General features: G+C 57.8%; 8 protein-coding genes across 8 annotated transcripts; 5 read left to right on the top strand and 3 right to left on the bottom strand.

Moving 5' to 3' along the window:
- The first annotated feature begins 2,125 nt into the window (after positions 1-2,125).
- Positions 2,126-3,848, top strand: B0H18DRAFT_1054291 (uncharacterized protein). Its single transcript, XM_048031026.1, has 3 exons — positions 2,126-2,892; positions 2,949-3,313; positions 3,366-3,848. Exons 1-3 carry the CDS (start codon positions 2,185-2,187, stop codon positions 3,787-3,789), a joined length of 1,497 nt encoding a protein of 498 aa, XP_047885412.1. The 5' UTR covers positions 2,126-2,184; the 3' UTR covers positions 3,790-3,848.
- A 7,941-nt stretch (positions 3,849-11,789) lies between these two features.
- Positions 11,790-12,205, top strand: B0H18DRAFT_1054261 (uncharacterized protein). The gene is made up of 2 exons (XM_048031025.1): positions 11,790-12,002; positions 12,055-12,205. The coding sequence occupies exons 1-2, from the start codon at positions 11,858-11,860 to the stop codon at positions 12,081-12,083; spliced, it is 174 nt and encodes a 57-aa protein (XP_047885411.1). The 5' UTR covers positions 11,790-11,857; the 3' UTR covers positions 12,084-12,205.
- B0H18DRAFT_1054258 (uncharacterized protein) lies at positions 12,062-12,508 on the top strand. Its single transcript, XM_048031024.1, has 2 exons — positions 12,062-12,328; positions 12,387-12,508. Exons 1-2 carry the CDS (start codon positions 12,210-12,212, stop codon positions 12,430-12,432), a joined length of 165 nt encoding a protein of 54 aa, XP_047885410.1. The 5' UTR covers positions 12,062-12,209; the 3' UTR covers positions 12,433-12,508.
- A 1,348-nt stretch (positions 12,509-13,856) lies between these two features.
- On the bottom strand, positions 13,857-17,224 carry B0H18DRAFT_1127247 (uncharacterized protein; the record flags this gene model as incomplete). Its single annotated transcript, XM_048035268.1, has 8 exons — positions 13,857-14,117; positions 14,180-14,539; positions 14,596-14,760; positions 14,813-15,245; positions 15,301-15,620; positions 15,670-16,049; positions 16,108-16,519; positions 16,574-17,224. The coding sequence occupies 8 exons, from the start codon at positions 17,222-17,224 to the stop codon at positions 13,857-13,859; spliced, it is 2,982 nt and encodes a 993-aa protein (XP_047885409.1).
- Positions 17,225-18,535: 1,311 nt separating this feature from the next.
- On the top strand, positions 18,536-18,862 carry B0H18DRAFT_1127246 (uncharacterized protein; the record flags this gene model as incomplete). The annotated part of the gene is made up of 3 exons (XM_048035267.1): positions 18,536-18,568; positions 18,637-18,748; positions 18,798-18,862. The coding sequence occupies 3 exons, from the start codon at positions 18,536-18,538 to the stop codon at positions 18,860-18,862; spliced, it is 210 nt and encodes a 69-aa protein (XP_047885408.1).
- A 449-nt stretch (positions 18,863-19,311) lies between these two features.
- Positions 19,312-21,137, bottom strand: B0H18DRAFT_890157 (P-loop containing nucleoside triphosphate hydrolase protein; the record flags this gene model as incomplete). Its single annotated transcript, XM_048041295.1, has 7 exons — positions 19,312-19,343; positions 19,400-19,527; positions 19,589-19,759; positions 19,813-20,359; positions 20,406-20,617; positions 20,667-20,977; positions 21,030-21,137. Coding segments are annotated over 7 exons (1,509 nt in total), but the record flags the coding sequence as incomplete, so codon positions are not given.
- On the top strand, positions 20,827-21,585 carry B0H18DRAFT_1054249 (uncharacterized protein; the record flags this gene model as incomplete). The annotated part of the gene is made up of 5 exons (XM_048031023.1): positions 20,827-20,977; positions 21,030-21,243; positions 21,290-21,377; positions 21,427-21,448; positions 21,500-21,585. Coding segments are annotated over exons 2-5 (223 nt in total), but the record flags the coding sequence as incomplete, so codon positions are not given.
- A 692-nt stretch (positions 21,586-22,277) lies between these two features.
- B0H18DRAFT_1127244 (uncharacterized protein) lies at positions 22,278-23,927 on the bottom strand (the record flags this gene model as incomplete). The annotated part of the gene is made up of 4 exons (XM_048035266.1): positions 22,278-22,362; positions 22,426-22,909; positions 22,964-23,779; positions 23,834-23,927. 4 exons carry the CDS (start codon positions 23,925-23,927, stop codon positions 22,278-22,280), a joined length of 1,479 nt encoding a protein of 492 aa, XP_047885405.1.
- Positions 23,928-24,403: the final 476 nt, after the last annotated feature.

The following is a 24,403-nucleotide window of genomic DNA, read 5'->3' as shown; positions in this document are numbered from 1 at the left end:
GCAAGCCCGAAAATACAATATCTTGTATTCTGGGTCATTGATTGACATTCGATTCATCTGACGGATGAGATCCTCCACTTCACCATTCTTCTTTGCATCTTCTCGAGCTGCCTTTCGCTGTGCGGCTTGTACCTTCTTGCGGTCGGTAGAATCCTCTTCATCTGTGTCAGGATCCTTATGTGCAGGCTTCTTCTTAGTAAGCTTACGCTTCTTCTTAGAAGTAGTCTTCTTCTTGGATTCCTCTTCAGTGTCACTATCTGAGTTGCTGGAACTGTCAGTATCACTGTCATCTGAATCAGAATCTGAGTTAGAATCATCTTCGTCATCTGACGGGAGCCTATCACTGTCGAAGCGGTTGCGCTGGAGCAATGCTTCGGCCTTCTGGTTCACGTCGCTCATACTGAATGGCTTTGATAAGTCATAGGTTGGCTGGGATGCCAACAGTCGTGGCTCTAGAACTTGGCGGAAAGCACGAGGGATTCCTTTCCAGAAATAGAGAGCCTCATCATCAGATGAAATGCGACCCTTGTTCTTTAACCATCCTGAGATAGTTAGGAAGTCCCTTGTGTACTCTCGCCATGTTCCTAGACTCTTGATCATTGACTTCTTCCTGGCTTTCAATACATACGCTTCAAGGTGCTTCACCTTGTACCTTCGATCATCTCGGTCAGCATCAAAGTACTTGAGAACATCAGCCTTGAAAGTATCCCAGTTCGCTACCGCGGCACGGTATGATGGTAGACTCTCAACGAAGTTCTGTACTCGACGGTTGCAATATTGAGGCAGATTCTCAATTTGCTCCTTTGCTGAGTCTATGCCAAGCTTGGCACAGATACGTTCATAGTGCTGGATAAAGAGTTTCACTTCAGTATACTTCCCTTTGAACTTCTTGGGAGCGCTCTTGCTCCCAGGCATGGGCAATGCTGGTACACCTGTTAAGTTCGCCATTGTCGCTGCAGTGCTGGTGATCGTGGGAATTGTGTGGTCTATAAGCAGTAATTGCCTATATGTTCCCCAATGGAGAGGGTTGATGAGTTGAGTACTGGCTGTGGCGATGAACTGTACTTAGTTAATGTTCACAGCAATGGTAATACTCAATAGGTTTTCCCCCTCGCGGTGGGCTCCACTGATGTCAGGTCAGAATGTGTTTCTGCTGCGGTTCACCGGGTATGAGCAATACCGGGCTATCACAGTTGTTCGTTGTAGAGGGGGTTGGTTGAGTGTTGGTAGTACTGTAAAGTTTGTTAGCAAGTACAGTTGTTTTTACTTACCACAGCAATTGAATTGCCTTTACACACTATAACTTGGCTGATCTCGTTGAAGTGACGTGACGTGCTGAATGGATAGACTAACCACTAGCCTACCCACTGGACTGGAATACGTGGATACGAGTGACGTGCGTGACTGAGACGTGACTACAAGAGTTGCTGATTAAGGTAAACAGCTTACCGATCAAGAATCACTAGAGGCACTAACAGGGGCTTGAAGTCACACAATAGACTGTTAAGCTGAACTGTAGTATATTGCACACTAGGATGCCGCTTGTTAGCTTATGTTACTAACTTGCAGAGCAGCAGCTCACAAGATCTACACTGAGAATCTGGGAGAACTTGACTGCCTCATCCATGGAAAACTGGGGGCCTTATATACATGTGGGGAACAGCTTTACTCATACAGATTACACTACTTAGTCAGTCCTTACTCATCCTTAGTCATGAACACAGCTATGTACTTCAAAGCGACTCATGTGGTACAGCCTGTACTGCCATATGACATGGGTCAGCCAATCACAAGTCAGTATCTAGCACTGCCTTGTATCCTATTTGAAATACATCTGGAGGCTGTACTCTGAGACAACATGTGGATTGCCCAGCAGGCCCTAACCAGTCCGGGGGCTGTGCGTAGGCTGTGCGTGGCTGTGCTCATGCTGTACTCATGACTATGCCACCAGTCACACTGCAATCTCAAAGCCCACGTGACCTTCTAGACTAGTCTCACATGACCATGGCTATGCACTGCAGGGGGCTGTGCTGTGAATGAGTAGTCTGGTAACAGGTCATATCAATAGAAAGGAAATAGAGGTATATACCATGTTCCTTGAGCCAAACAATATTGGCTCAGGACAGCGGTGCGCCCACTGGCTCCGCTCACGCAGAGCTCATTCATCTGCATTCAGGGCTCACGATGCCTTCGCGGAAAGAAAAGAAAGAGGCCCGGAAAGCAGCATACTCCGCTCTCATCGAAGACATCAGTGGCGATGCGGCTGCTCTCGAGTTACTTGCTCGTTCGAGCAATCCCTATCCCCGCCTACAACTCACAGCTTTACTACACTTTCGACTCGCCTCCCTTGGCATTCCTTCCCCCGCAGGCGACCTCTTTGCTGGTTTCTTGGGATGGTGTGCTCATACCCGGGCCCAGCAACTTCCGAATCAACTCGAGCAGGCCCTTGTCCTGCGTAAGCAGAACACCCAAGTGCGGGAGGAGATGTGCAGGGATCTCGCTGCGCGCCTGCACCTGCGGAGGCTAGATGAGGCCGGCAAGGCAGCCTGGCTCGACGAGAACACGACAGAGGTTTTTGTTGACCCACTCACCAAGCCATACCCCGACTACCATTGGTGGGTTGCTGAGTCGCCCGAGACAGCCGAGCAGTGGAGACCTCGAATTGAGGAGGGCAAGCAGGCGGACAGGCGCCACACACGGCACCCTATTGCCGTGGAGGACCCCTCGAAGCTCGCACACATTGTGCACGAGGAGGAGAGTGTAGTTTTTCGGGACAGGAAAACAGGCAAGGTCGTCATGATTATAATCCGGGACTTCTGTAAGGACAAGAAGGTTCTGGCATACGCAAATGGCGAGACAGAGCAGTCGGCTGATATGAGAAGATCAGTCAGGGTGAGCAGGCAATATTTGAGTCTCATTTGTGCTCGTTATTGACACTTGTGCACCAGCTCGAGGACCCGGGGAAGCTTGTGCTTCTCGGCTACACTGCTGGTTCTCGCAGCCACCCTCTGTACGACTGGGCTCGGAACCTCCGCTCCTCCAAACACACCGCAGAATTCATACGGGAGCACGACTTCCGCGTATCATCAGTATTTGCTCTCTTCTGGAATCTGATCCAGTCGCACCTTCCTGAGGAGGTCCTCGCTCCGTTCGAGTCGTACCTTTCCGAGAATTCGATGGGTCGCATGGACGCCAATTCGAAGTCGCGGGAGTCGAAAGGCATCTATATGGTGGAGTGCGGAGACGAGTACGTCGAGTTCAATGATGCCGAACTCGCACCACCTGCAGGTGTGGCTGGTTGTAACTATGCGCGGTAAGTGCTCTTACACCATTTCCTTGGATCGGTCCTGATGCATATCTTGTAGCGCCATTCATCGAGAGAAACAGCCCCAGAAATGGGCGTTCTCATGGACGACTTCTCGCCGCAAGGGTATGACAGGAGGGAGTTTCTACGAGGCAGTCTATGGCATCAAGGTATGCCAGGCTCCCAACACGATGATCGCGTGGATGCCTGAGCACGACCATGGCACGAGTCTGCTCGATTACAGCTCGGATCGGAAGGAAGATGTTCCGCCTTTCGCGCAGGCTGGCATCGCCTTCGTTACGAGTACCCGCCTTGCCTCCACCTGGCAGAAGTATGTTGAGGGCGAGGATTTTGCGACTGCGGAGAAGGAATGGGTGGAGAGTATGGAGGATGACGTCGAGAGCAGCTGTGGCGATGAACTATGCACCCTCTGCCTCGATGACGGTTACATTTGCAGTGTCAATCCCTGCCCAATTTGCATCTAGTTGTAACTCATCACTCGTCTTCATAGCTAGCAATGTTCTCAATTTACACAGAGTAGACATTACTGCAGCTTCAGCAAAACCCTAGATGCTCGTGCCGACAACAAGGATAGGGTAAGTAGCTAGGGACTACCTGCCTCGCACTCTCGATCTTCGCAGCAAGCATGCCCTCCACATTCCACTGACCCCTGTGCTCCTCAAGTGGTTCGGCTTCGAGGACACAGGCATCATTGCCTCCCTGAACACCTCACTGAGGTCGGGTACGCGTGGCGCGTCCTCGCGACGTCCTCCGCGCTCGCGCCGCACTCGAGCACGAGCCCCAGGATGCAGTCAGTCCTCCTTCTCCGCGAGGAACTCACCCGCCCGCCCGCGCCCGCGCCCGCGTTCGCGCGCGAGTTCGCCTGGAACGGCAACCTACCGGCGGTGTACTGCACTGCCGCCTTCTTCAACTCCTGCTCTGTCTTCCCTACCCACGCCGCCTCCGGGTGCACGTACACGACACCCGGGATCACGCGGTAGTTCATGTGCCCGTGCCCCGCCTTGATGCACTCTGCCGCCGCGATGCTCTCCTTGGCCTTGTGCGCGAGCATGGGCCCGAAGGTCGCGTCGCCCATGCACCTCACGGCAGAGATGGACGTGATGTACTCGTCGTCGATCACGATGCGGCCGCGGGGGTCCACCTCCACGCCGATCTTGGTTCCGACTTGGGCTGCCCCGAACAGCCTGCGCGCGCAACACTCGCGCGCCCGTCAGGGCGCGTGGCCTGGACGCGCAGATCGTACCGCTTACCGGATGACTTACCGGTCATTCACCCTCAACGATCGCTGCACTACCGAAGCTCGCGTCATATCCGCCTACCCCCGGTCGACTCAGCGCTCATGCGCGGATACACATTCGTCGCAGTATCCGGTCTGGTCACCGACGTCAGCGGTATATCCACGCCGGTCAGTCAACGACGAGACGCACTCGGGTGCCCAGCCATATCTCATAGGGTATGTTTGTCCGTTTCCGATCCGGTTCCGAGCAGAAAAGCTAGCAGTCTTGGTTAGCAGATGCCGAGCACGGGTGTCCCGGCCAACCAGTGCCAAGTACTCGCGCCGCCGACTCGCAGCGTGCCGTGCTACGTACGAACCATAAACCTGTACGATGCCTCCTGGAAGATATGTCAAGTTACGATCTGCCCCGGTCAAGCTGCACGCGCGACCGCAACGCGTCGGGCGCACTTGCTGTCGATCACCATTTCCTTCCTCGACGATCGCTGCGCGGCACGAGCTCACGGCGCGTCTGCCTTCGCCCGGTCGAATCTCCAGCCCATTTGCCCCGGTCAGAGGGCACCAAACGGGATGCTCACGGGCTGGTATTCGCCCGCCGCGATCCCGGTCTGCCCACCGACGTTAGCGGCGCCTCCACATGCACTGGTCAGCGTCGACACTCACTCCCGTTCTCTCCTCGATCTGTTCTCGGCCTTCGTCTCGCACATTGTATGCGTTCCCTACCGAGCAGTCTTGCGTGGCCGCTCATCGTGTCCCTTGCCGACTTCCTGGCTCTCTTCGTGCTCACCCTCAACTCTGCGCGTCTTCTGCGTGTGAGTCGGTGTCTCCGCGCAAGGTTGATGAGCTCCGAATCAGTCCGACATTTGTATTTGGCCCCGGTCGAGCGCAGCGAACATCCTCCCGGTTGGGCGAGGTGACGCATACTGCACATAGGTCAGTGACCAAACCAAGCGCGGCACAGAGGTCGCGTACCGCTGAACCGTCCCCGCACGTCATCATTCCGACACTGGCATGCCGAAAAGCACCCGGTCCGGCACTCGACCGTTTGGAGACTGCACGCGCCCGGCAGGCGCGTTGGCCCGGAAATGCAGACTTCACTGCTCATCTGGCCACTCACCGGTCAGCCACCATGTACGGCACGTCCGCACACCCACGTTCGCGCCATCTGTGCCCTCGCCTAGTCAGCCCGTATGGGACGGTCAGAGCGAGTATCACAGCGCCAAACGGAGAGGCTTACGCGGAGTTTCGCTCGCCGCGGCGTGTCTCTGCCTCGACATCCCCTGCCTCGTCCGCTTCGCTTCGCTTTAGTCACGGCATCGCGCTCGATGTGCCAGTTCCTGCCCGCCGGTACCTGCTCACTGGGCTGCTGCTTGTCGGACGAGTCGTCATAGGCGGCGAGTCTGCACCGGTCGGGACCTTGCCGCTTGCGAGGCATTTGCTGAGTGAGCTCATGAGCATGTCCGCGGATTGTCGACGAAGATGAATGGCTAGCAGCGACCACCGCAGACGACGTCGGCAGGCGATGGAGATGACGAAATGACGGAGATGACCTCGCAGGCGCACCGAGAGTCGGGAGCCAGTGGTTATCGCGGAAGTTGAAGTCCGATGTGAAACTCATTTGGTTTAAGGCGAGGCCGGGGAAGTCGCGACCATGCGAAGCGCAGGAGCAGTGTGGACGCATCGAGTGCGGCGAGCCTGGGGTCCGCCTTGTCAACAGTATCAAGAACGAGCGAGCCGCAGAGAAGAGGAAACTGGCGAACCGAGTTACAATGGATGCTTGCGGGCTGAATTTTGCTGCCGAGCTCTGCAGGGATGCGGCTGGAGTGGCAGGCGAGCGGTACAACCTGTGCAGTTGTTGCTCACTCAGCTTGGGGTCCCTGCGTGAACCTCAGTAGCTGATCGTGGCCGCCCCCGTCCACATCGAACGCAATTGCATGCGCCCAACACGGCGCACTCGGGGAGACAGGGACGGACTACTGGGCACGCCGGCGCGATCATGTTGGTGGGTCGCCGACTGGGTGAGACACTGCGAGGTCACAGGCGCGCCGAGCGGAGAGTCCTGCATCCGGCGCGTGCTGAACGGGCAGATGCGAGTCGGACGAGGACGGGGGCGCGTAGCTCGAGGTTGACGTGCAGAGTACGGACGTGAACAGATGGCGGACGTGGAGGCGGGTCGAGTGAGGAAGGATATGCGGAACGCCGGCGCAGAGGAGAGGGAGGTTGAGGGCGAGCGACTTCGGTACTCACGGGAGTCGTTCCAGTTCTCCTCCGTCTGCGCCAGTCGTCCCTTCGCGGCCATCCACCCAAGCGTCGGTTCGTCCTCTGGGTGCTTGGCTAAGTGCGCAGGCGCGCTCTGCGCGATGGGTTTGACGTCGCGCGGTCGCTCGACCTCGAACTCGTAGGCAGTGGGGGCGGTACTAGTAAGGTTACCGAGCGCGCGGCGATTCCGCGTGACCAGGGCGTGAGGAGGGCGGCGGGAGCGTGGGTGGTTGGAGTGGTGACTGGACAGAGAGGCCGCCTACTGCGAGCAAAGACGATCGGGGTGCGGACGGAGACTTGGCGAGTGGGCATGACTTGAAATTAGAGGGGCGCAGGCGCGTTGAACGCGGCTCCTGCGCCCGGTGCGCATGCTGATGGCCAAGCGAGCGGATGGGTGGCGAGGCGGTGGGCGCGCTGAACGAGAACAGGGCGCGTCAAGTTCGGGGCGCGCGTAACTCAGAGGCCAGGGTGAGGGGGGTGGTGGGTGATGGTCCGTAATACTCACCGGAGTCGTGTAGACTCTCCTCTCCTCTCTGCAGATCTCCCTATTCCTCGCCCTACTCCTCGCTATGTACCGTCCTTGTGCTAGTCGGGGTCCCTTGAAGCACGCGTCGGCGTGTCCCGCGACTCGGCGAACCCGTCCTGGAGTCCATGCATTCGAGCCCATCGACGCTCTTCGCGATGGGGTTGTGTCTGGTTGCCGAGACCGCCGATGGCATAATTGACACCCGGTAGCTTGTGCTCGCCATTGCTGAACTCGAAGGACTCGCCTGAGAGGTTTCGAGGGACTCGCGCGAGAGGTTCTGTGAGCGAACCAAGCTTCCACACCCTGCTCAAGCCACGCCTGCCCGCTGCGGACGCAACTAAGCCGTGGCAGGCCTGAGCGACGCCTTTTTAACAGTGTTTTGGTGTGTCTACGTGGGGCTTGTGTCATGCTCGAGTCCGCGTGCCAACCTCTCGTGTGATCTCTTGCCCAAAAAAGATGACTGAGAGGAGGATTGACCCGAGACTAGGGTGAGTAGTCGACGGGATGCCGTTTGTGCACACTGGATTCGTGCAGCGAACGCGAAGCGGAACAGTCGGCTGTGGAGGGTGGCAGGGACTGACACGGGTGACGGGTGACTATCGAAGCGCAGGGGTGGGGGGCAGCGGCGACGGGTGGCCGCAGACTCGGAGGGGACTCATCGACAGCGGGGACACTCATCCTCTGGCCCGCAGCGCCCTCCAAGCGGCGCTGCGGAACGGTAGCACCGTGGACAACAGCGGATGCGGGGCGGCTTGGGTGACGGGCGACCTGTACGACCGCCGGTGGACTGGACAGCGGGGAATGCGGTGGTGGCGGTGTGGGTCGCGCGCGCGACGGGTCGGAGGCGCTGGATATGGCCGGATATGGTCACGTCCAGATATGGACGTGGCGGGCGGGCACGCTCGTCTCTCGCGTGCAGGGATATATGGTCGGGGAGGGTGGTGCGGCACGCTCATCCCTCGTGGGCGCCGCGCCGCGCCGCGGCGACTCGGTGGACGTGGTTGCACGCGGAAGTGAACGGCGCACTGTATGCTCGCATGCACACTATTGGCGACCACCGTTCACGCCGACGACCCGAGTACTTAGCTAATTATGGCAGAAGACATCAAACGCGACCGCGTACGCCCAACGCGGCGCACTCGTCCATTTCTTTCGTGATCGCCTCTGCTGGCAGGCTCTGCAGACTCGGCGAACCCGTCCTCGAGTCCACGCATTCGCACCTCCCACTCCTCGCACGCGCGCGGTGCAAAAAGCACTCAAGCGCATGGTCAACAACAAACATGCTATCGATGTATTAGAGTCGATGTATTAGAGAGCACAACAAACACGACACTCAACCGAAACCATCGCCTCTAACTTGTCCCAAGTGGATCGGCTTCCAGGACGCAGGCATCGCCGCCTCGCTGAGGGTGGGGTGCGCAGTCCGCATTGCTCCAGATGGTGGTGGCGAGGAAGTCTCCCCAGCCCTCACCCATGCCGCCGGATTCACCCCAGCCGAGGCAGCCGGAGGTGGCAGGACCACCCGCCAGACGCGTGCTGAGACCGCGCGAGAGCTCGTGGATCGCAATGCCAGCCTCAAGATCACCGCCACGGTACGGGTTCGCAGTATTCCAGAGGTGCATCCGGCAACGACCGTTCTGACCGTCAGGAGGAGTCATGAAGTTGGCTGCAACAAGGATGAGTTGCACGTTCTCCACTAAGCTACTTATGACTAACCGTTGTTGTACCCGCTGCCGTCTTGAGCATTGGCTATGACGCCATCGTTCTCCTCGCCACCGCGACCGAAGTTGTGCTGCTGGAAGTTACCCGAGACCTCATCGAAGCCGTACCGGTAGTACAGATCATGCACGAGGTTGCTGGTGTAGAACAACTGGGTGCCTGTCGCGTTGGCGTACTTCTGCGCCTCATCAAGCACATCCTCCCTCTTCGTCTTCTTCGGGACCTACGTGAAGTTGAATACCAGCAACTCGCCTGCGCGGGATGGGAGCAACCGACACCGGCGAGTCTGATGCCCAGCCGACGGCGGAAATGAGACGATGCGGCTGGGAGGCGCTCGCGGCGGCCTCGTACCAGTTGCCCTGCATCTCGACCTCGAACTGCGGCCGGTCGCCAGGAATTGGACCGTGCCACGCCACATCCGGATACGGAAACCCAGCTTCCAAACGAGCTCAAGGGACATCGAGTCGCCGTTGGGCACTTGGATGAACGCAGCCTTCGCCTTGAGGGGGTTGGCGGCGTCCGGGACGCTGCTCACAAGCCCGGAGATCGTGCCACGACCACTGACGAAGCGCGGCTCCCAGGTCGACTGCATCTTCTCAAGGTGCGCAGCACAGTTCTCCGTGAGGTCCTCCGTGAGCGCCTGGTTCGGCAGCGCCTGGTTCGGCGTCGCCGCGATCATGAATTGGAGCAGCGCACACGCCGGGTCGCCCAGCGCATCCTCCTGGTCCGCAAACGCATGGTGGTTCGCCATGAAGAACGGCGCGCTGGCGTGCTCGCAGTTCTACTGAGCCACGGGAGATCCCCGAGAGCCTGCTCAATGAGCGCGGCTGGCTTGCTGTTGCCGGGCGTGACCTGCTCGCTCTGCATCAATATTCCCAGAGCCTCATGCGCCTCCATGAGCTGCTCGAGATGTTCCGCGCGCGACTCAAGCTCCCCGAAGAAGTCGGCGCAGGGCTCCGAATGCGCATCCGGAAGGCCGCGCACGAGACCAGACACAAAAGGATCTGGCTCAGCCACGGCAAACCTTTAGAGTCAGACGATGTGAGTGGGTAGTAAGATGTGCATCGAGATGACGCCATTACATACCGCGTCACCGTAGGAGATTACGACACCGTCCTTCACGTCCACGTTGATGTCCCCGTCGGAGACCTCAATGCCGTGCAACAACTGGCGCACGTAGACGTGGCTCACGCCAGTGTTCTTGTCCGTATAGGAGTCCTTCCGAATGACGAACGAGCTGGCAGGCGGCGTCTCCCGCGTGAGCTCTTCTGCGAAGTGCTGCGCAACCTCAATTGGGTCGCTGGTCGCGTCTGCAAACCCACTGGACGCGTAGACGGGGTCCGCGTGGTAAACCGCATGCGGGTGCGCAGGGCCGAAGCTGAGGGTCTTCCGACGGCGGACCTGATTGCCGTTGCTGTTGCCACCGGGGTGGGCGAATGCGCCCGCGAGATCGATCGCAGCAACCGAAGCGACGAGTAAACGACGCATTGTAAAGAATGAAGTTTTGTTAGAGGAGCGAGCGGTCGTGTGCTGTGAACCCCCCACTAGAAGAGCTGGAGGGAGTGGCGGTGGTTGGGGAGAACCGGCTGAGCTGCGTACACGCCGTCCTTACGCTGATCGAAGAGTTGTCTATCTGAATCGGGTGCCGCTCTGGACTTGTAAGCAGCCTGGCGCGGCTCATCTGGCGCGGGGCCCCGCGGAGCATACGAGCTCGGCGCAGCCGCCGCGGCGTCCGATACGGCTTCTGGCTCGGCGGTGATAATGACTCGTCGGGGGCTGGCGGCATTGGGGTTGTAGAGTTTGCTTGGACTGCCGGCAGATGGGCCTGCCTGGTGTCGGGATGAAGGACGGGGAGAGGAGGTAGCGGTAATCTTGAGGCGGCGCGAAAAGCCATCAGCTCCGGCCGGCATCGCGGATGGCGAGGTCTACTTGACAGCATTGTTGGGGGTAGTAGTGGAGGAGCGTGCATCCGACGAGGAGCGGGCGCATGCGGTGGTCAGGGAGTGGAAGAAGAGCCTGAGGGAGCGGGCGTTCGGCCAGCTCGTTTTGCTACACTGCGAGCGCAATCGCGGCGGGTCAGTCTCCATGCGAAAACCCGGCTACGGAGCTACATACGCGGCATGCCTGCGCTGGAACGCGACAAATTTGTCTGCAGGATCTGTGTGTTGCACCAGCCTGCGGGGCGCGGCCGTGGGGAATGGCTGCGGCGACTCGGACCCGGTGGTGAGGGCGATGGCGAGGGGCCTCCCGGTGACGAAGACAGGCGGAGGAGAGGAGGATGAGGCGCCCGGGCCCGTCTGTAGCTTGCGGGCGTTCGTCAGGAGCACGTACGTCGGGCGGTAGGCTCGGCGTACCCAATGCGCGATGTTCGGCGGCGAAGAGAGGGGCGGCAGTGACTGGGTGGGCACGTCCGGTGAAGGCGTACCGCCGATTTTGGAGCAAGCTTCCTGCTCGCTTTCCCTGCTCCCCGCGCCCGTGCTCCTACTATGCTTCCCTCCTCACATCATCCCCGCTCTGCGCTCGTCGTGTTCTGGACAGTCTTGTCGCTCGAGGCTGGACTTGCGCGAGAGACCTGGTTCGCGTGGCTAGGTTGCTTGTCACGCAGAACCACGGGACGTCGAGAGGAGGTTCTCAGATTCGAGAGGAGGGCCACCTGGGTCAGGAGCGCGAGCGGGAGACCGGGAGAGGGTAGAGGGTGATTCCTTGACAAGCTGAATGCAGCAAGAGCAGCGCGCTGGGCGCTAACGCATGGACCGCTCACACGCACCGTTCACGCGGACTCGCCGCGCGCGCCATGCTCGACCTCATCAGTGCACCTAGCAGACTCTGGCTCAGCGACGGCGCCATATTCATGACCCTCTCTGTCGACCGTGTCCTGCTCTCGACCAGCCCGGACAGTTGGGACTTGGCCGAGATTTTCTCGTATGCCACCGCTTTCGGTATCTACCTCACTGCCCACCATCACCCTCGTCCCTATTTACCTGCATGAAGGCAAAGCTCCTACAACAAATTCGGCGTAACGTTGGAAAACGGGCTCACGCAAGGCTCACGCAGGCGACGAACCACAATGACCGCGTCCTTCACTCGATTGTCTACCTCCACGTCGCCATCATCTCGCAGGCTCCCATCTTCACCGCACGTTCGCAATGATTCTTCCGCCGCGCTGCGTCATCCAGCTCGTGTCCAGGATCGTCGCTGAGTACGCCAGTTGGGGTTTCGCTGGTATCCACGGAATCTCACTTGGGTGGGTATTGCCTGGGACTGGGTGCGCCTTCGATTATCTCATTGTGGCCCTCTGCATTCTCTAACCTGCGCGCCTGCAGGGCATCATCTCGTTCGTCCCTCTCGACTGGATCAGGTTCGCGATGAAGGCCACCATCATCCAGAGGCTTCATGGCTGCTGCAACACCGCAATGGTGCAGGCTTCCGCCGCCCAGTTCCTGCGGCTGGTCCCGCGCGGGCAGAGCCGGGCTGCGCCCCCGCTCGCGAGGTTACCGGGGGCCGCAACGCGCGCACTGAGGGCGCCTCCTGAAGGCCGCGGCCAGGCAGCAACGGCGCGCACCCCGGGCTCAACCTCCGCGGTGCGCTTGCGGTTCTGGAGGTACTGGCTGATGCTCAGCCGCAGCTCTTCTGGCGGCGATCCTGCATCGATGTTCGCGTTGGGGTAAGGCCCGGGTGGTCGCATCTGCAGGGTCGTCAAAGGAGGACTCGGTTGCAGTCTTTGGTCTCCTCCCCGCGGCGGCCAGCAGAGCGAGTTCGAGCTCGCGCCTCTAGTTCGCGCCGGCTGCAGCCTGGCCGCGCCCGCCCGAGCGCCAATCGACCGGCCTGCGCCTGCCCGCTTGCCATTGCCCCGGAGCACCCAGGTTGGTGGCCGCCGCCGCCTGCGCGCTGCGCGTTGCATGCGCCGCCTTGGCTGGGCATTGGCTGCGCGCGCGCAGGCGCCCAACTTTCAGGTCCCGGGAGGCTGGGCGGACCGCCTTTTCCGCTGGCCCCAACGCGCTCTCCAACCGCACCGCGCCGCGCCCGCTCACCTGCAGAAGACTCCTGCAACTCGTGAATTTCAGCCTGCCCGCTACCGGCGACTTCGCCGGCGCCGAGATCCTCCCCTTGGACGCCGGCTTCTGCTGTCCCCGCGGCAGCTTGGCCAACTTCCTGGTGCCCTTAATCACCGGTATCCCCATTGCCGCGCCCAAGGCACTCGCCCCCGGCGCCCAGCAGCTTATCGAAAAACCGCGCCGCCCCCGCAGGCGCCTTGCGCTCGCGCCGGGACCGAGTTGCCCGATTTCGAGCCTTTCTGGCGAGCGCGCAACTCTGCGCACCCCACGTTTGCACCGCTACCGCCCGCCTCTTCATGCACTTCGCCACCTTGAGTGCTGCGCCCAAGTTCGACTTTGTGCCCCCTCCATGACCACCTCTAGGCAGGCTCCGCACTGGCGGCGGCGGCACCGGCAACGAGGACCGGTGGAACGACGGTGGACGCGAACTGCAGAGCGAGAATTAGCACGATAGTTCAGAGCCAACATTGATTTCATAGATGTTCTGTTCCTAAGCCATATCGGTACGGTGCAGCCCGAAAACTGCCAGGGGTGAATCTGTACGACTACGAGTGCATACTGCGAGCGAGCGGCGAGGAGATAGAACATACGACGAGTATTATGTGAGTGAATGAAGTGCAAATGGTAAGCAAGGTAGAATAATGCGAAGACCGCGCGGAAAAGGCGGGGAGGACTCAGGCGTCGCTACGATCGTAAAGCAGGCCCGAGCCGCCTCCACCTGCGAACTGAATGAGAACATTAAAGGATACCACCGTGGGGACTGGTGATCGCAGAAAGCAATTCCTCAAGAAGCCAGCTGTCGATTGCATTGAGGAGGGATGTCGGCTTGTCCACCGAATTTGGATCGTATACCTCGTGGACGAGCTGTGCGAGGTAGGCAGTCGGAACGACACCCTCCTTGAAGCATGTCTGCCAGCTGACGATGCCTTCCTTTTCGCAGAATGCGCGGCTCGCGACAGGGCAGGCATACGCCTCGTCACTATTGCCGACGAAAGTGATCTGGAAAACCGACTCAGGATCCATATGCATACTAACGATGCAGACCTGCTGCGAGTACGAACCTTGATTTTCTCGCTACCCACAATCGAGTCGGAGCCAGTGGCAGCGATGGCGAGCATGCGAGGGCGGAAGCTCGGAGAGTCGATCTCTTCAAGTGAAACGAGGTCAGAGGTGAACGTCCCGGCAGCTCGCTTCCTCTCGAACGACGCAGCGCAGGGAATGCCTGTGCGCTGGAGGAAGCCCCTGACCACATCCCCTAGACTGGCACGCCCATCGTCGAAGGCTATCGTCTTCAGGGGAAGAGGGACTGTGTGCTTGACGATAATATCGAGGTAAGGCTTGAGGCTTTCGTAGCTGCCAATTCGCGTCGAACAGGCCGCCATCACGAGTGCAGCTGGTCCACCGGCGAATGCTTGAGCAGCCTGAAGAAGACTGTAAGAAAGGTAGTCCCTCGGCTGATAGTGCTGCATTAACGAACCTTCGACAACGTGAACCCGTTGTGACACGGCAACTCGAAGCCTGCGCGGAAAGCACGAGTATCGGTATGCTCTGCAACAGTGTCGTCGCCTAGCAGAGCCTTGTACAGGAGCATTGGGGCAAAAGCAGCATGGGTTTCTTCGTCACGAATCGTGTATAATGCAGTCTGCAAAATCTCGTCTTGTCATCTACAAAGCAGATCATGTGCGGCGACTTACATGCTTCCCAAGGTAAATGACAAAGTCTTCTTCAAATGGTGTGAGATCGCCAGTCGTCCCAATGCTGTCGAGCTGGATGATCTCCGCTGCGAGACGAGGATGGAAGGCCTGTGTGACCTCGCGCGTGATCGCCTCAAAGTTGCAGCCATTGAGAAGATAGATCAACCATTCTCCTGCGATCTTCGGGATTGCCATACCATTCACCAAGCAGAGGCCGACGATGGCACCGAGGGCCCCAAGCTCTTCCTTCTGTGCAGGACTCAAGGCTCGCGGAGGGCAAGCAAGGACGTTGGAGTTCTCGCCAAGCCTCGTCATGAAGTACGATGGTAAGCAGCGAGAGAATTCTGCGAGCAGTACCATCATTGTCTGCCGTTCAAGCCCATCGCCGAACGACGCAACAAGAGGCAGGTCGCCAACTTCGTGGTGCTGTATGCTGAGAACGACGAGCATTACCACGAGGAGGAACACATGGGGCACTAGAGACTTACGCGCGGAACGATCGATTCATGGCAAGGATGTGGGTGAAGTCGCCGTTGACTGCAGCCTGGCCAAGCATGTCCTTGAAGATGACTGCCATATGCGGCACGTCAGAACCGTCGATTCGGAGGCGACAAGAAGGCCTCTGGCCATCAGATGCAGCCTCAAAAACTGCATTCCTGAGCTCTGCTAGAGCCTCGCATCGTACAGCAGGGTGGTAGGACCCAGACGCCGGACGATATGGAGTCGACCATCCCAGTCGAGGAGGGATCAAGTCCAGCACGAAACATGGTATAGTCTGTGTTCGCTGCAGAGCAGGGATCGATGATAGCTGCATAGGTGTTAAGCAGCGATGACTGAATAACAGGCACGACACTTACTTGTGCCTGCCCAGCTCTGCGCAGCCGCGCCGATACTCGTTGTCGGGGGTGGCTCGGAGCATTGGACACTGCCGCAGGAGCAGTTGGACCAGCAGGTCCATCGTCGAGGCTGAGCGACTCCAACCCAGGACTAGTAGGGCCAACTAGGCCAAGGGCTTCTTCAACCTCGTCATCGGTGTCGCTACTACTAGTAAGCTCCGAGTCTCTGGCTAGGCACGTCGAATCACAGAGCACATTGCTATCGCGAGCATGCCCCGATCCAGGTGTCCCATCGCGTGGCAGCCCATTATAGAATCCGTCCGAAATGCAGGTATGCGGAAGAGGCGGGCTATCAGGGAGGGCAGAGGGAAGGCGAAGCGAGACTGGGGCATTGGCAACGACTAATGAAGTTGGAGTAAACATGTGCCTGCAGCGAATGAGTAAGGAATGGACACATACCGAAGTAGACATGAAGTGCACCATCCCGGATACAGAGACGAGGCTTACAGAAGTACAAGACAAACATAGACGACGCGAGGGTGGCGATGGTCATGTCTGGTGCAACAGGGTAGCGATGGAGCCATGCCTGTCCATCTTGGGTGGGAGTACCCTTGTTATGCAGCGACAGAAGCTGAAGCTCGAGCTGTTCGTGGCGATGCTGCGAGAAATTGAGTACCTGGGCGAAATCGTAGCCGAGAGGTGACGCCCTGAGATCGGCGATAATATCCTCAACAAAAGTGACGATGGATGTTTCGAAAGGGCGCTCATACGTGCGCGCAAGGCCGAAGGAGTTGAGGTAGTCTCGCATGGTGGAGTAGCGAAACTGGAAAAGGGGGAACTTGTAGCCCATCGATTCGGCATCTGGAGCGAGCTACAGCAAGCGATTCAGCAAAGTAAGCCACGATTGATCAACTGAAAGGCTTACAGAAGGAGGGTATACATGAGCGACGAGCCGCAATTGACCAGCTTCAGTCAGGCATGGGCCTATCTCCTTGTGTATGCCCCGGGGGACGACCGGAGCCTGGCTGCGTCGCGATCGGGTCGCTCGGGGAGCCGAGCTCGCCCCACGAGGCTGCCGACTTGGACCAGCTGCATTACGAGCAGCTGATGTTCGCCTCTCGATGTTGACTCGCTGCGAGGTGCCTGGTGCTTGTGTCGCATTGAACCCGACGAATGGCTGGGTCGGCGAGGGGGCAGCAAGTGGCATCGCAGCCTGCATAACACCTGGGAAGCCGAGCGAAGGTGCTGGCTGAGACCCATAAGTAGGAAACAGGGGGGCAGGGGCAGCCGAAAATGCGAGTTGCGGAGGTTCAGGTGGGGCCAGCGACGACAACGACAGGTGGCTCCGATGGCTGTGATATGGCGTGATCGGAGGTGCAGCACTCGCAGCAGCAGGCGATGCATCAGGCTGTCCAGTGTTGGGAGCTGACGACGACATGGTGGGACCCTGAGGGCCTGGCGACGATGCTGTCGGAGTCGAGTCGAGAGCCCGGCGAAGCTGTGCAAGCTGGGCAGGCGTGAAACCAGCTAGTAGGCCTGGGTCGAGCGAGGATTGCGAAAGGGGGCGATTATCCATGGCAGGCTAAGAGGTATCGTCAACAGGAAGGACTATTGGGAGAGCATGGATACTCACTGTGAATCTGAAGTGTCGTAAATGAACTATAGCTGCAGGGCAGCGACGAAGAACCAGACTCGGAGCTTGAAGTATACAGTGAACTCTAGTAAAGCGATGGGTCAGCTCGGATGGTAGCAAAGAACGAGAAAAACCCACAAGTCGATGAAGAGGCCAGACGACCTTTAAGGATATGAGCAAAGCATCCAGAACGATTGGCAAGGCACTCACCGATATTATGGAGAGAATAGTATGCAACAGTGAATATTGCGAGCAATGAATCTTGAGAGAGTCCGAGGTCAGGGGCATGTATGGAAACGATACACAAGTTCGAGGCACTCACGAGGTTTGGCAAGTATTAACAGTGGGCGACTGGAGGCACTTCGGTGTCAGGAACTCGACAGCTAATCCATCGTGAGAGGGCAGAGCTCACCGATAGGGTTGTTTGAGAGGCGACAAGCTGTCAACTCGGACGAGCTCAGAGGGGAGTAAGATGGAGAGAAACTCGACGACTGAGGGGACACTAGGCCAGGTGTGACGATCCGAGTGTTGCAGGGGAAGGCGGGCAGCCTAAGTCGACTCGTTGGCTGGCGACGACAGCGACCTCTAGTAATAGGGGCAGCAGGTAAGCCCATGAGGCATCACGAACAAATAAGCACACACCTCGTACCGACCTCGCCTACAGTGGTCTTCGGCTTCGATCACTGGAATCGATGCAAGGATTCTAAGGAGAACAGAAACTTCAGCATCGTGCAGTCCCTGAAACACGCAAAGACTGAGATTACCGAGGAGAAAGATTTGCGACTCCTGGCAAAGGTCGGAAATACAATCAGCCACGACTCGGGGTAGGTCGACCGAAGCTCCAACCAAAGAAGCGACCCACCTCGCATAGTCCAGGGAATCCGTACAGACCGAGATTCACGAGTAGGGATTCACTATTGGCGAACACTGGAAATGTGGTCGCACATACGAATAGGCTGACCAAAGCTCCATGTTTGAAGTACCAATGTATATCTCTACAGGACGAGTTTACATATTCACTGTAGGGAGTCGAATATCAGATTATGACCGAGCAGTGCAGAATTATACTCTACCTCAGCTAGGGCAATGTGTACGACAGTCGGCACATCTAAGTACGAAGTGTACGAAGTTAAGCGCCGACTACAGACGAAAAGTACGATTTCCTGTACAACTTATCAGTAAGTAATTTTCCGTGATAACGACCGTCATACACATCCGCTACAACTAGTCACGACCTACTTCAGTCACCTCACCATGGAACGCGCACCACCACAGCAAAAGCGCATGGTACATCGTCTGCAAATTCGTCTCCGCGAAGCTCGAGCTGACCTACGAGAAACCAAATTTGTGCACAGATGCTCGCAGTCGCGGGCGCGGTAGCACTCGGCGCAGCCGGGATCTACTACTCACGGCCATCAGGCCTCGCCCCGAAGACAGCGGCGCAAAACGACCTCAAGTCTAGCGACAGTACGTCTCCCCTGTCTATTACGCTTGGTGTGCCGACCCAGGCGTGCAGAGAAAGTCGACGCGAATCCCACTGCACAACACAACATTGGGGACGTCCGCGAGAACGCCAAGTGAGCGAGCAAGTTGGCGATGTTGTCACGTAAACCTTGACCAGGAGAAGAGCACGCGACACAAATGTACCTACCATGCTGTACGTTAATCTGTTGCACGGTAGCGTCAGTTCGACTTGCGGCACAGACTAGGGAACGGCATCGAACAGCATACATATCCATTCATTGCGCCTAGCCCATCGCAGGGCAACACATGCATCTCCCTCATTCTACAGCAGTATTCTACAACAGCAGCGCCATCACATCAGCCCCTACTTATCAAAGTCTACTTACCCCGCGTTACGGCTACAGTGTGTACCACATCCCAGTAGGCTACATAGCTGTTTTACACCTCGGAGACCCATGGCGATTTCGGCGTCGTCCTCGTCCTCGTCTTCGTCCTCGGTCCCGTGCTCGTGCTCGCCTCCTCCCGTCGCGGCGCGAGCAGCGCAGTATACACCCGCTGAGAGGAGTTTATTCCTCGAGGAAGAAATAATTACCAGAAACTACACAGGCAATGCGGTCAAACGGACGGAGAGATGGGGTGGAACGTAGAACGGACCTTTCTGCTCCTTGTCCTTGACACTGTGCATCTTGTTCACGCGCGGCCGGAAGTTGGTCGGGTCGCGGCGGAACGTGATCTCGAGCGAGGCCAGGAACTTGTTCATGCCCGTCAGAAGCGACTGTGGCCTATACACACCACCACACGATTAGCCACCGCGAGAGAATCAGGGAAAATGGAGAAACGTACGGAGTAGCGGTCGCCGAAACGGCGGGCCTGCCCTCGAAGACGATGACGCGGTCCGCGAGGTAGGTCGCCATGATGAAGTCGTGCTCAATGATGAACGCCGTCTTCTTCGCGTGGAGGATAAACCGCTTGATGACCTTGCTCGCGATGATACGCTGTTCGGAGTCCAAGAACCTGCACCACCCGTACTCAGCTTCAAGCATCCCAGCCTAGCAAGAACAACTTACGAGCTGGGCTCATCGATGAGGTACACCGACACGTTCGGCTTGCCGAGCGCGAGAACGATCGCGACACGCTGGAGCTCACCACCAGAAAGCGTCTTCACTTCCTGATCCAGGATCGGCTCCAGGTTCATCGGCTTCATGACATCCGTATTGAACTGCGGGTGCATAAACGCGACCTTGATGCGCTTCAGCAGCAGCATCCTAACCGTGCCCGGGAAGCTCGGCGAGATCGTCTGGGGCTTCAGCGACACGCTGAGCGACTGCTTCGCCGTCTCCTCGTCGGGCGTCTCGCCCGCGAGCAGGCGCACGAACGTGGTCTTGCCCGTCCCGTTCTCGCCGAGCATGACGATGATCTCCGAGTCCGTGAACGTGCCCGACTCAACGGTCAGCTTGAACCCGCCGAGCGTCTTCGACATCGCCGGGTACGAGTAGTGCCGCGTCTTGTCCACAATCAGCTCCTCCGCCGTCTCGACCATCTTGAATGAGAGCGACTCTTCACGGAAGCGTAGGTTCTCCGTCGGGATGAAGCCGTCCAGGAAGATGTTGATGCCTGTGCGGTGTGAGGGCGTAGTAGGGTGAAAGTTGGGGCGACTCACCTTCACGCACGGAGTAGGGCATCGTGACGACACCGTACATCGAGGGCTTGCCGTAGAGACAGCAGATGAAGTCGGAGAGGTAGTCCAGCACGGACAGGTCGTGCTCGACCGCGACAACATAGTTGTCTGGCGTGAGCAGTTCGCGGATGACTTCGGCCGCCTTGAGTCGCTGCCTGATATCCAGGTAACTCGACGGCTCGTCAAACATGTATCTAAGCGCAAATGTCAATAGACCTCAAAAACAAGATCTGCGCCACGCACACGTCCGCCCTCTGAATGCACGACATCGCGATCGCGAACCGCTGAAGCTCTCCACCCGACAGTTGCGACACCTCCCGCGTAAGCACTTCGTTCAGCTCCAGATCGTCGCACATCTTCTGCTTGTTGTCCCGCTCCAGCTTCGAGTCCAGCATCTGCGACACCGAGAGCACGCCCTTGATCGCGCGGGGAATGTGGTCGACGTATTGCGGCTTAATCAACGCCTTCAGATTATCCTCGAGCACCTTCGTGAAGTAGTTCTGTAGCTCTGAGCCGCGGAAGTACTTGAGGATCTCTTGCCAGTCGGGCGGGTCCTGCGGGGAGGTCAGCGCACAGCCACGGATAGAGGCAGCCGGCTCGACGGACATCGTAGCGACCCAAATTCGGCTTCAGCTTCCCCGCGAGGATCTTCAGCGCGGTGCTCTTCCCGATACCGTTCGTGCCCACGAGCCCAAGAACTTGGCCCGGTCGCGGTGTCGGTAGCCGGTGCAGCTTGAACGAGTTGGCGGTATAACGATGGGTGACCTGTGAGTCGAGGTTCGTGGGCAGGTTGATGATGGCGATCGCTTCGAACGGACATCTGTGCGTAGGTGAGCGGTAGGTTCTGCTAGTGGAGCAGCACGTACTTTTTGACACAAATACCACAACCTATGCAGAGGAACTCGGAGATAAATGCGATCTTGTCTGTGGGCTTAACCTCTATACAGAGCTTGCCTGCGCTGCATGAGTATGACCATCGCAGCACATCCGGATAACCACGTACCCATTTTCACTACTGGACATGACTTGCCTCTATTCAGTCATTTCCTCAATCCGCGATGGTCGATTTGGCATACCTTCTTGCACTCCTGCGCGCACCGCTTGGGCTTGCAGCGGTTAGAGTCGACGATAGCGATACGGGTGATTTTGTCGGAGGACATGATGTGCGCCAGGCGTGGAAGAGATGGAAGGAGGACGAGAGAATGTGAATGGCTGCTGAGGCAGCGTCAAGCTGAGCTGCCTCTGGTCTCCGACCAGAGATTTTTGGCGGCCTTCGCGCGGGCCAATCACACGCTGCCGATCAGAAATCAAGGCGCCGGACCGTCGACCGCCTGCAGCGCAGCCACAGCCAAATATTCTATGAGCACCTTACCTCCGCAAATATTTCGTCGCGGATCCACCATCTTCACCAATTTTCACCATTATATTACACTAGGAAGGAGGAGGACTATTGTCACCTAGGCCGTGAGTGCGTGAGCAGTAGACCGGGAACACGCCGAAGGCATGCATGAACGACATGTGCGGCTTCCTGAGTGACCTCAGGCTCGACCAACTTCAAGGAGACAACGGGATATTTTTACAGTATTTCTATCTATCTTCTACTCGTATATGACCTACTGAAAGAGAAACGCGCTGCGGAAATTCATTCGAGGGAGTTCGACACCATCACCTACGGATTCGCATTTCTAGTCGGAACTTGGATCATCTGCGTAACATCAGAAGTACCTCCTGGAGCGGCTTCGAGCCCTACCCTGCGGCGGCGCTGAGCCTTACTGTCCAGAGCCAACTCTTGAGACGATTTCGGGCTGCCATATCTTCACAGCTCATTCTCGCGCGTAGTCGCGTCAGATGAAGCTATCGTGGTTCGAGTAGGCCAAGAGGGAGATAGGTAGGGTTATAGAACACTTTCTGATGCGCGTATAACAACCCTGACGAGGAGCTAGACGCATCCCACATTGAGATCAGCACGCGCACAAAGACTTCGCACCACCTGTGGACGCACCTTGGGTCTACTTCTCCATATGTAGGGCTCAAGTTCCAGTAGATTGGGGTGACAGTGAGGATGCCTCGCTTGTGCCATGGCGCCAGTAGGACGCGTACATACGGAACAATCTTGTGCGCTCTCATCTCCGCGACAGCCTTGTTATCTTCTATAGACACCATGTCCGTTGAGTCTAATTCCACCGTTGCTTGTACTTCCCGCAGCAAGTCGAAGTTTGAGCGCTCGAGTACATCATGGAGAGGGGGCCGACCGCTGTCGGAGGCCGCTAGCGGAAGCATCTGCCCTACAGCCGTCGTGGTTCTGCAGACGAGGTGGATCAGGATTCGCTGCATGTCCAAACTCCGGACGCTAGAAAGCACGGAGAGCAGTTCCTCTATGATGCCTGGCCACACAATGCCACTCGTTTCAGTCAGTCGCCTGGACATAGTCATCTCCAAGGAGCGAAGACGGTAGTTGTGTGCAAGGTCGACGTGGCTACGTTTCTCTGACACACTGCTATCAGCGTGTGCGCAACTACAGCGACAAGACAGCGGCATACCGAAGCGGCCCTGATGTTCGTGGAAGTCGAGCAACGCCCCACCGATGGCTTCAAGCAGCCGATTAACCGAGGTAACGCTCTCGAGTGAGTCTCGCCAGAACTCCAGATGAGCTATGGACCGACACGTGGATGACATAACGAGCCAGTCGATGAGGGCCTCCAGTACCGGGGAGCTCAGTTGTATACCAAGCACCAGTGTCTGTATTCGCAGGCTCTGTGGCCCAGCCCCGGGCATAAACCCGCTCTTCTTCTCTTCGTCCTGTCCCTTGACGCTCTGCGTGAACTCCCCACGCGAGAGCGACAAGTATATCAGCCGCGGGAACGCACACAGCACCCTCCGCAGCTCCACAACGTTCGAGAACCTGAAGCCGCCGATCTCGAGCCGCGATACGCCCGTGAAAGCTGAGAGGTAACGCGCGAAGGTCGGATGCATGAGCGGCTGGAGGCAAGCATGGAACGCGAGGCGCTCGACTGCGGGCATTGCGCGCCCGAGGGTGAGGGGGACAGCGTGGCAGAAGAGCGGGCCACTGCGATGCATGACGCGCAGTTCCTTGCTCGTCGCGAGGCGCGCTCGGGCGGCGGGACTCGGGCGCGAGATGGTGCTGAACGCGGCGCGTTGCCGGATCTCGATGGTCCGGTAGAGGAGGCGGATGCTCTGGTGGTGCCAGGCCTGGCAGACGAGGGCGGCGCGGTATAGGCTTGCCTGATCCATGTGGTCCATGATATGCTCGTAAATGTCGAGCGGGATGCGCTGGCAGAGCTGCGAAGAGAGTGGCTGGAGGATGGATTGTGCTGTGCTCGGCTTGCCTTTTAGCCCTGGGGTAGGTATATCAACATAGAGAAAGCTATCAAGCAAAGTGTGCTACGTACAACCTGCAGCAATCACTTCCCAGCGGTACTCTGGGTTGTACCGCTTGCTCGATAGGACGTTTGCAGGTCGGTATGTCGCGGAAGTCGTGCTCATAGTAGACGGACGTGAACCTGGATGTTGGCGACACCGTCGTTACTAACGATGGTTTTGTAAGTGCTGATGCGCTGACTTGAGTACTCTGCGATGTATACGTAAGTAGCACGATGGCAATACAGGACTTAAGGTGGCTTATACAGATGCGAATGCGTACTCACCCGCTCACTGTAAAACCATCATTTGACGCAGGACCTATCGAGTATAACCAAAGTACAGCTGCCACTGGCAATGGATGGTCCCGTCAGTGGTCCACTGACCCTCAGGTCGGTATTGCTGGCATGCCAACGTACATTCAGGATGGGTGTGTGATATGGAATAGCCCCATATGGTAGCCCACCGTGACACGTACAGTATCCCCGTGCCTGTCCAATTCTAGAAATAATCCCACCCGGTACCCATTGATCAGTACTGATCAAACGTACACTCCTCAGGGAACGATACGCACTGACCTCTGTGACGAACAATGGATGTAG

Source organism: Fomitopsis serialis, assembly GCF_022376445.1.
Source record: "Fomitopsis serialis strain Sig1Antser10 chromosome Unknown B0H18scaffold_242, whole genome shotgun sequence".
In the NCBI taxonomy this organism is placed as follows: Eukaryota; Fungi; Basidiomycota; class Agaricomycetes; order Polyporales; family Fomitopsidaceae; genus Fomitopsis; species Fomitopsis serialis.
This window is presented reverse-complemented; position numbering and strand designations above follow the sequence as displayed.

What these genes read in the sequence shown, in the direction of transcription:
- B0H18DRAFT_1054258 (XM_048031024.1), top strand. Translation starts at nt 12,210, where the DNA reads ATGATTCTTCCGCCGCGCTGCGTCATCCAGCTCGTGTCCAGGATCGTC. An exon ending in TGGGTATTGCCTGGGACTGG is followed by an intron (nt 12,329 to 12,386) that starts GTGCGCCTTCGA and finishes GCGCGCCTGCAG; the next exon opens with GGCATCATCTCGTTCGTCCC.
- B0H18DRAFT_1054261 (XM_048031025.1), top strand. Translation starts at nt 11,858, where the DNA reads ATGCTCGACCTCATCAGTGCACCTAGCAGACTCTGGCTCAGCGACGGC. An exon ending in CTCGTATGCCACCGCTTTCG is followed by an intron (nt 12,003 to 12,054) that starts GTATCTACCTCA and finishes ACCTGCATGAAG; the next exon opens with GCAAAGCTCCTACAACAAAT.
- B0H18DRAFT_1054291 (XM_048031026.1), top strand. Translation starts at nt 2,185, where the DNA reads ATGCCTTCGCGGAAAGAAAAGAAAGAGGCCCGGAAAGCAGCATACTCC. An exon ending in ATATGAGAAGATCAGTCAGG is followed by an intron (nt 2,893 to 2,948) that starts GTGAGCAGGCAA and finishes CTTGTGCACCAG; the next exon opens with CTCGAGGACCCGGGGAAGCT. An exon ending in GCTGGTTGTAACTATGCGCG is followed by an intron (nt 3,314 to 3,365) that starts GTAAGTGCTCTT and finishes CATATCTTGTAG; the next exon opens with CGCCATTCATCGAGAGAAAC.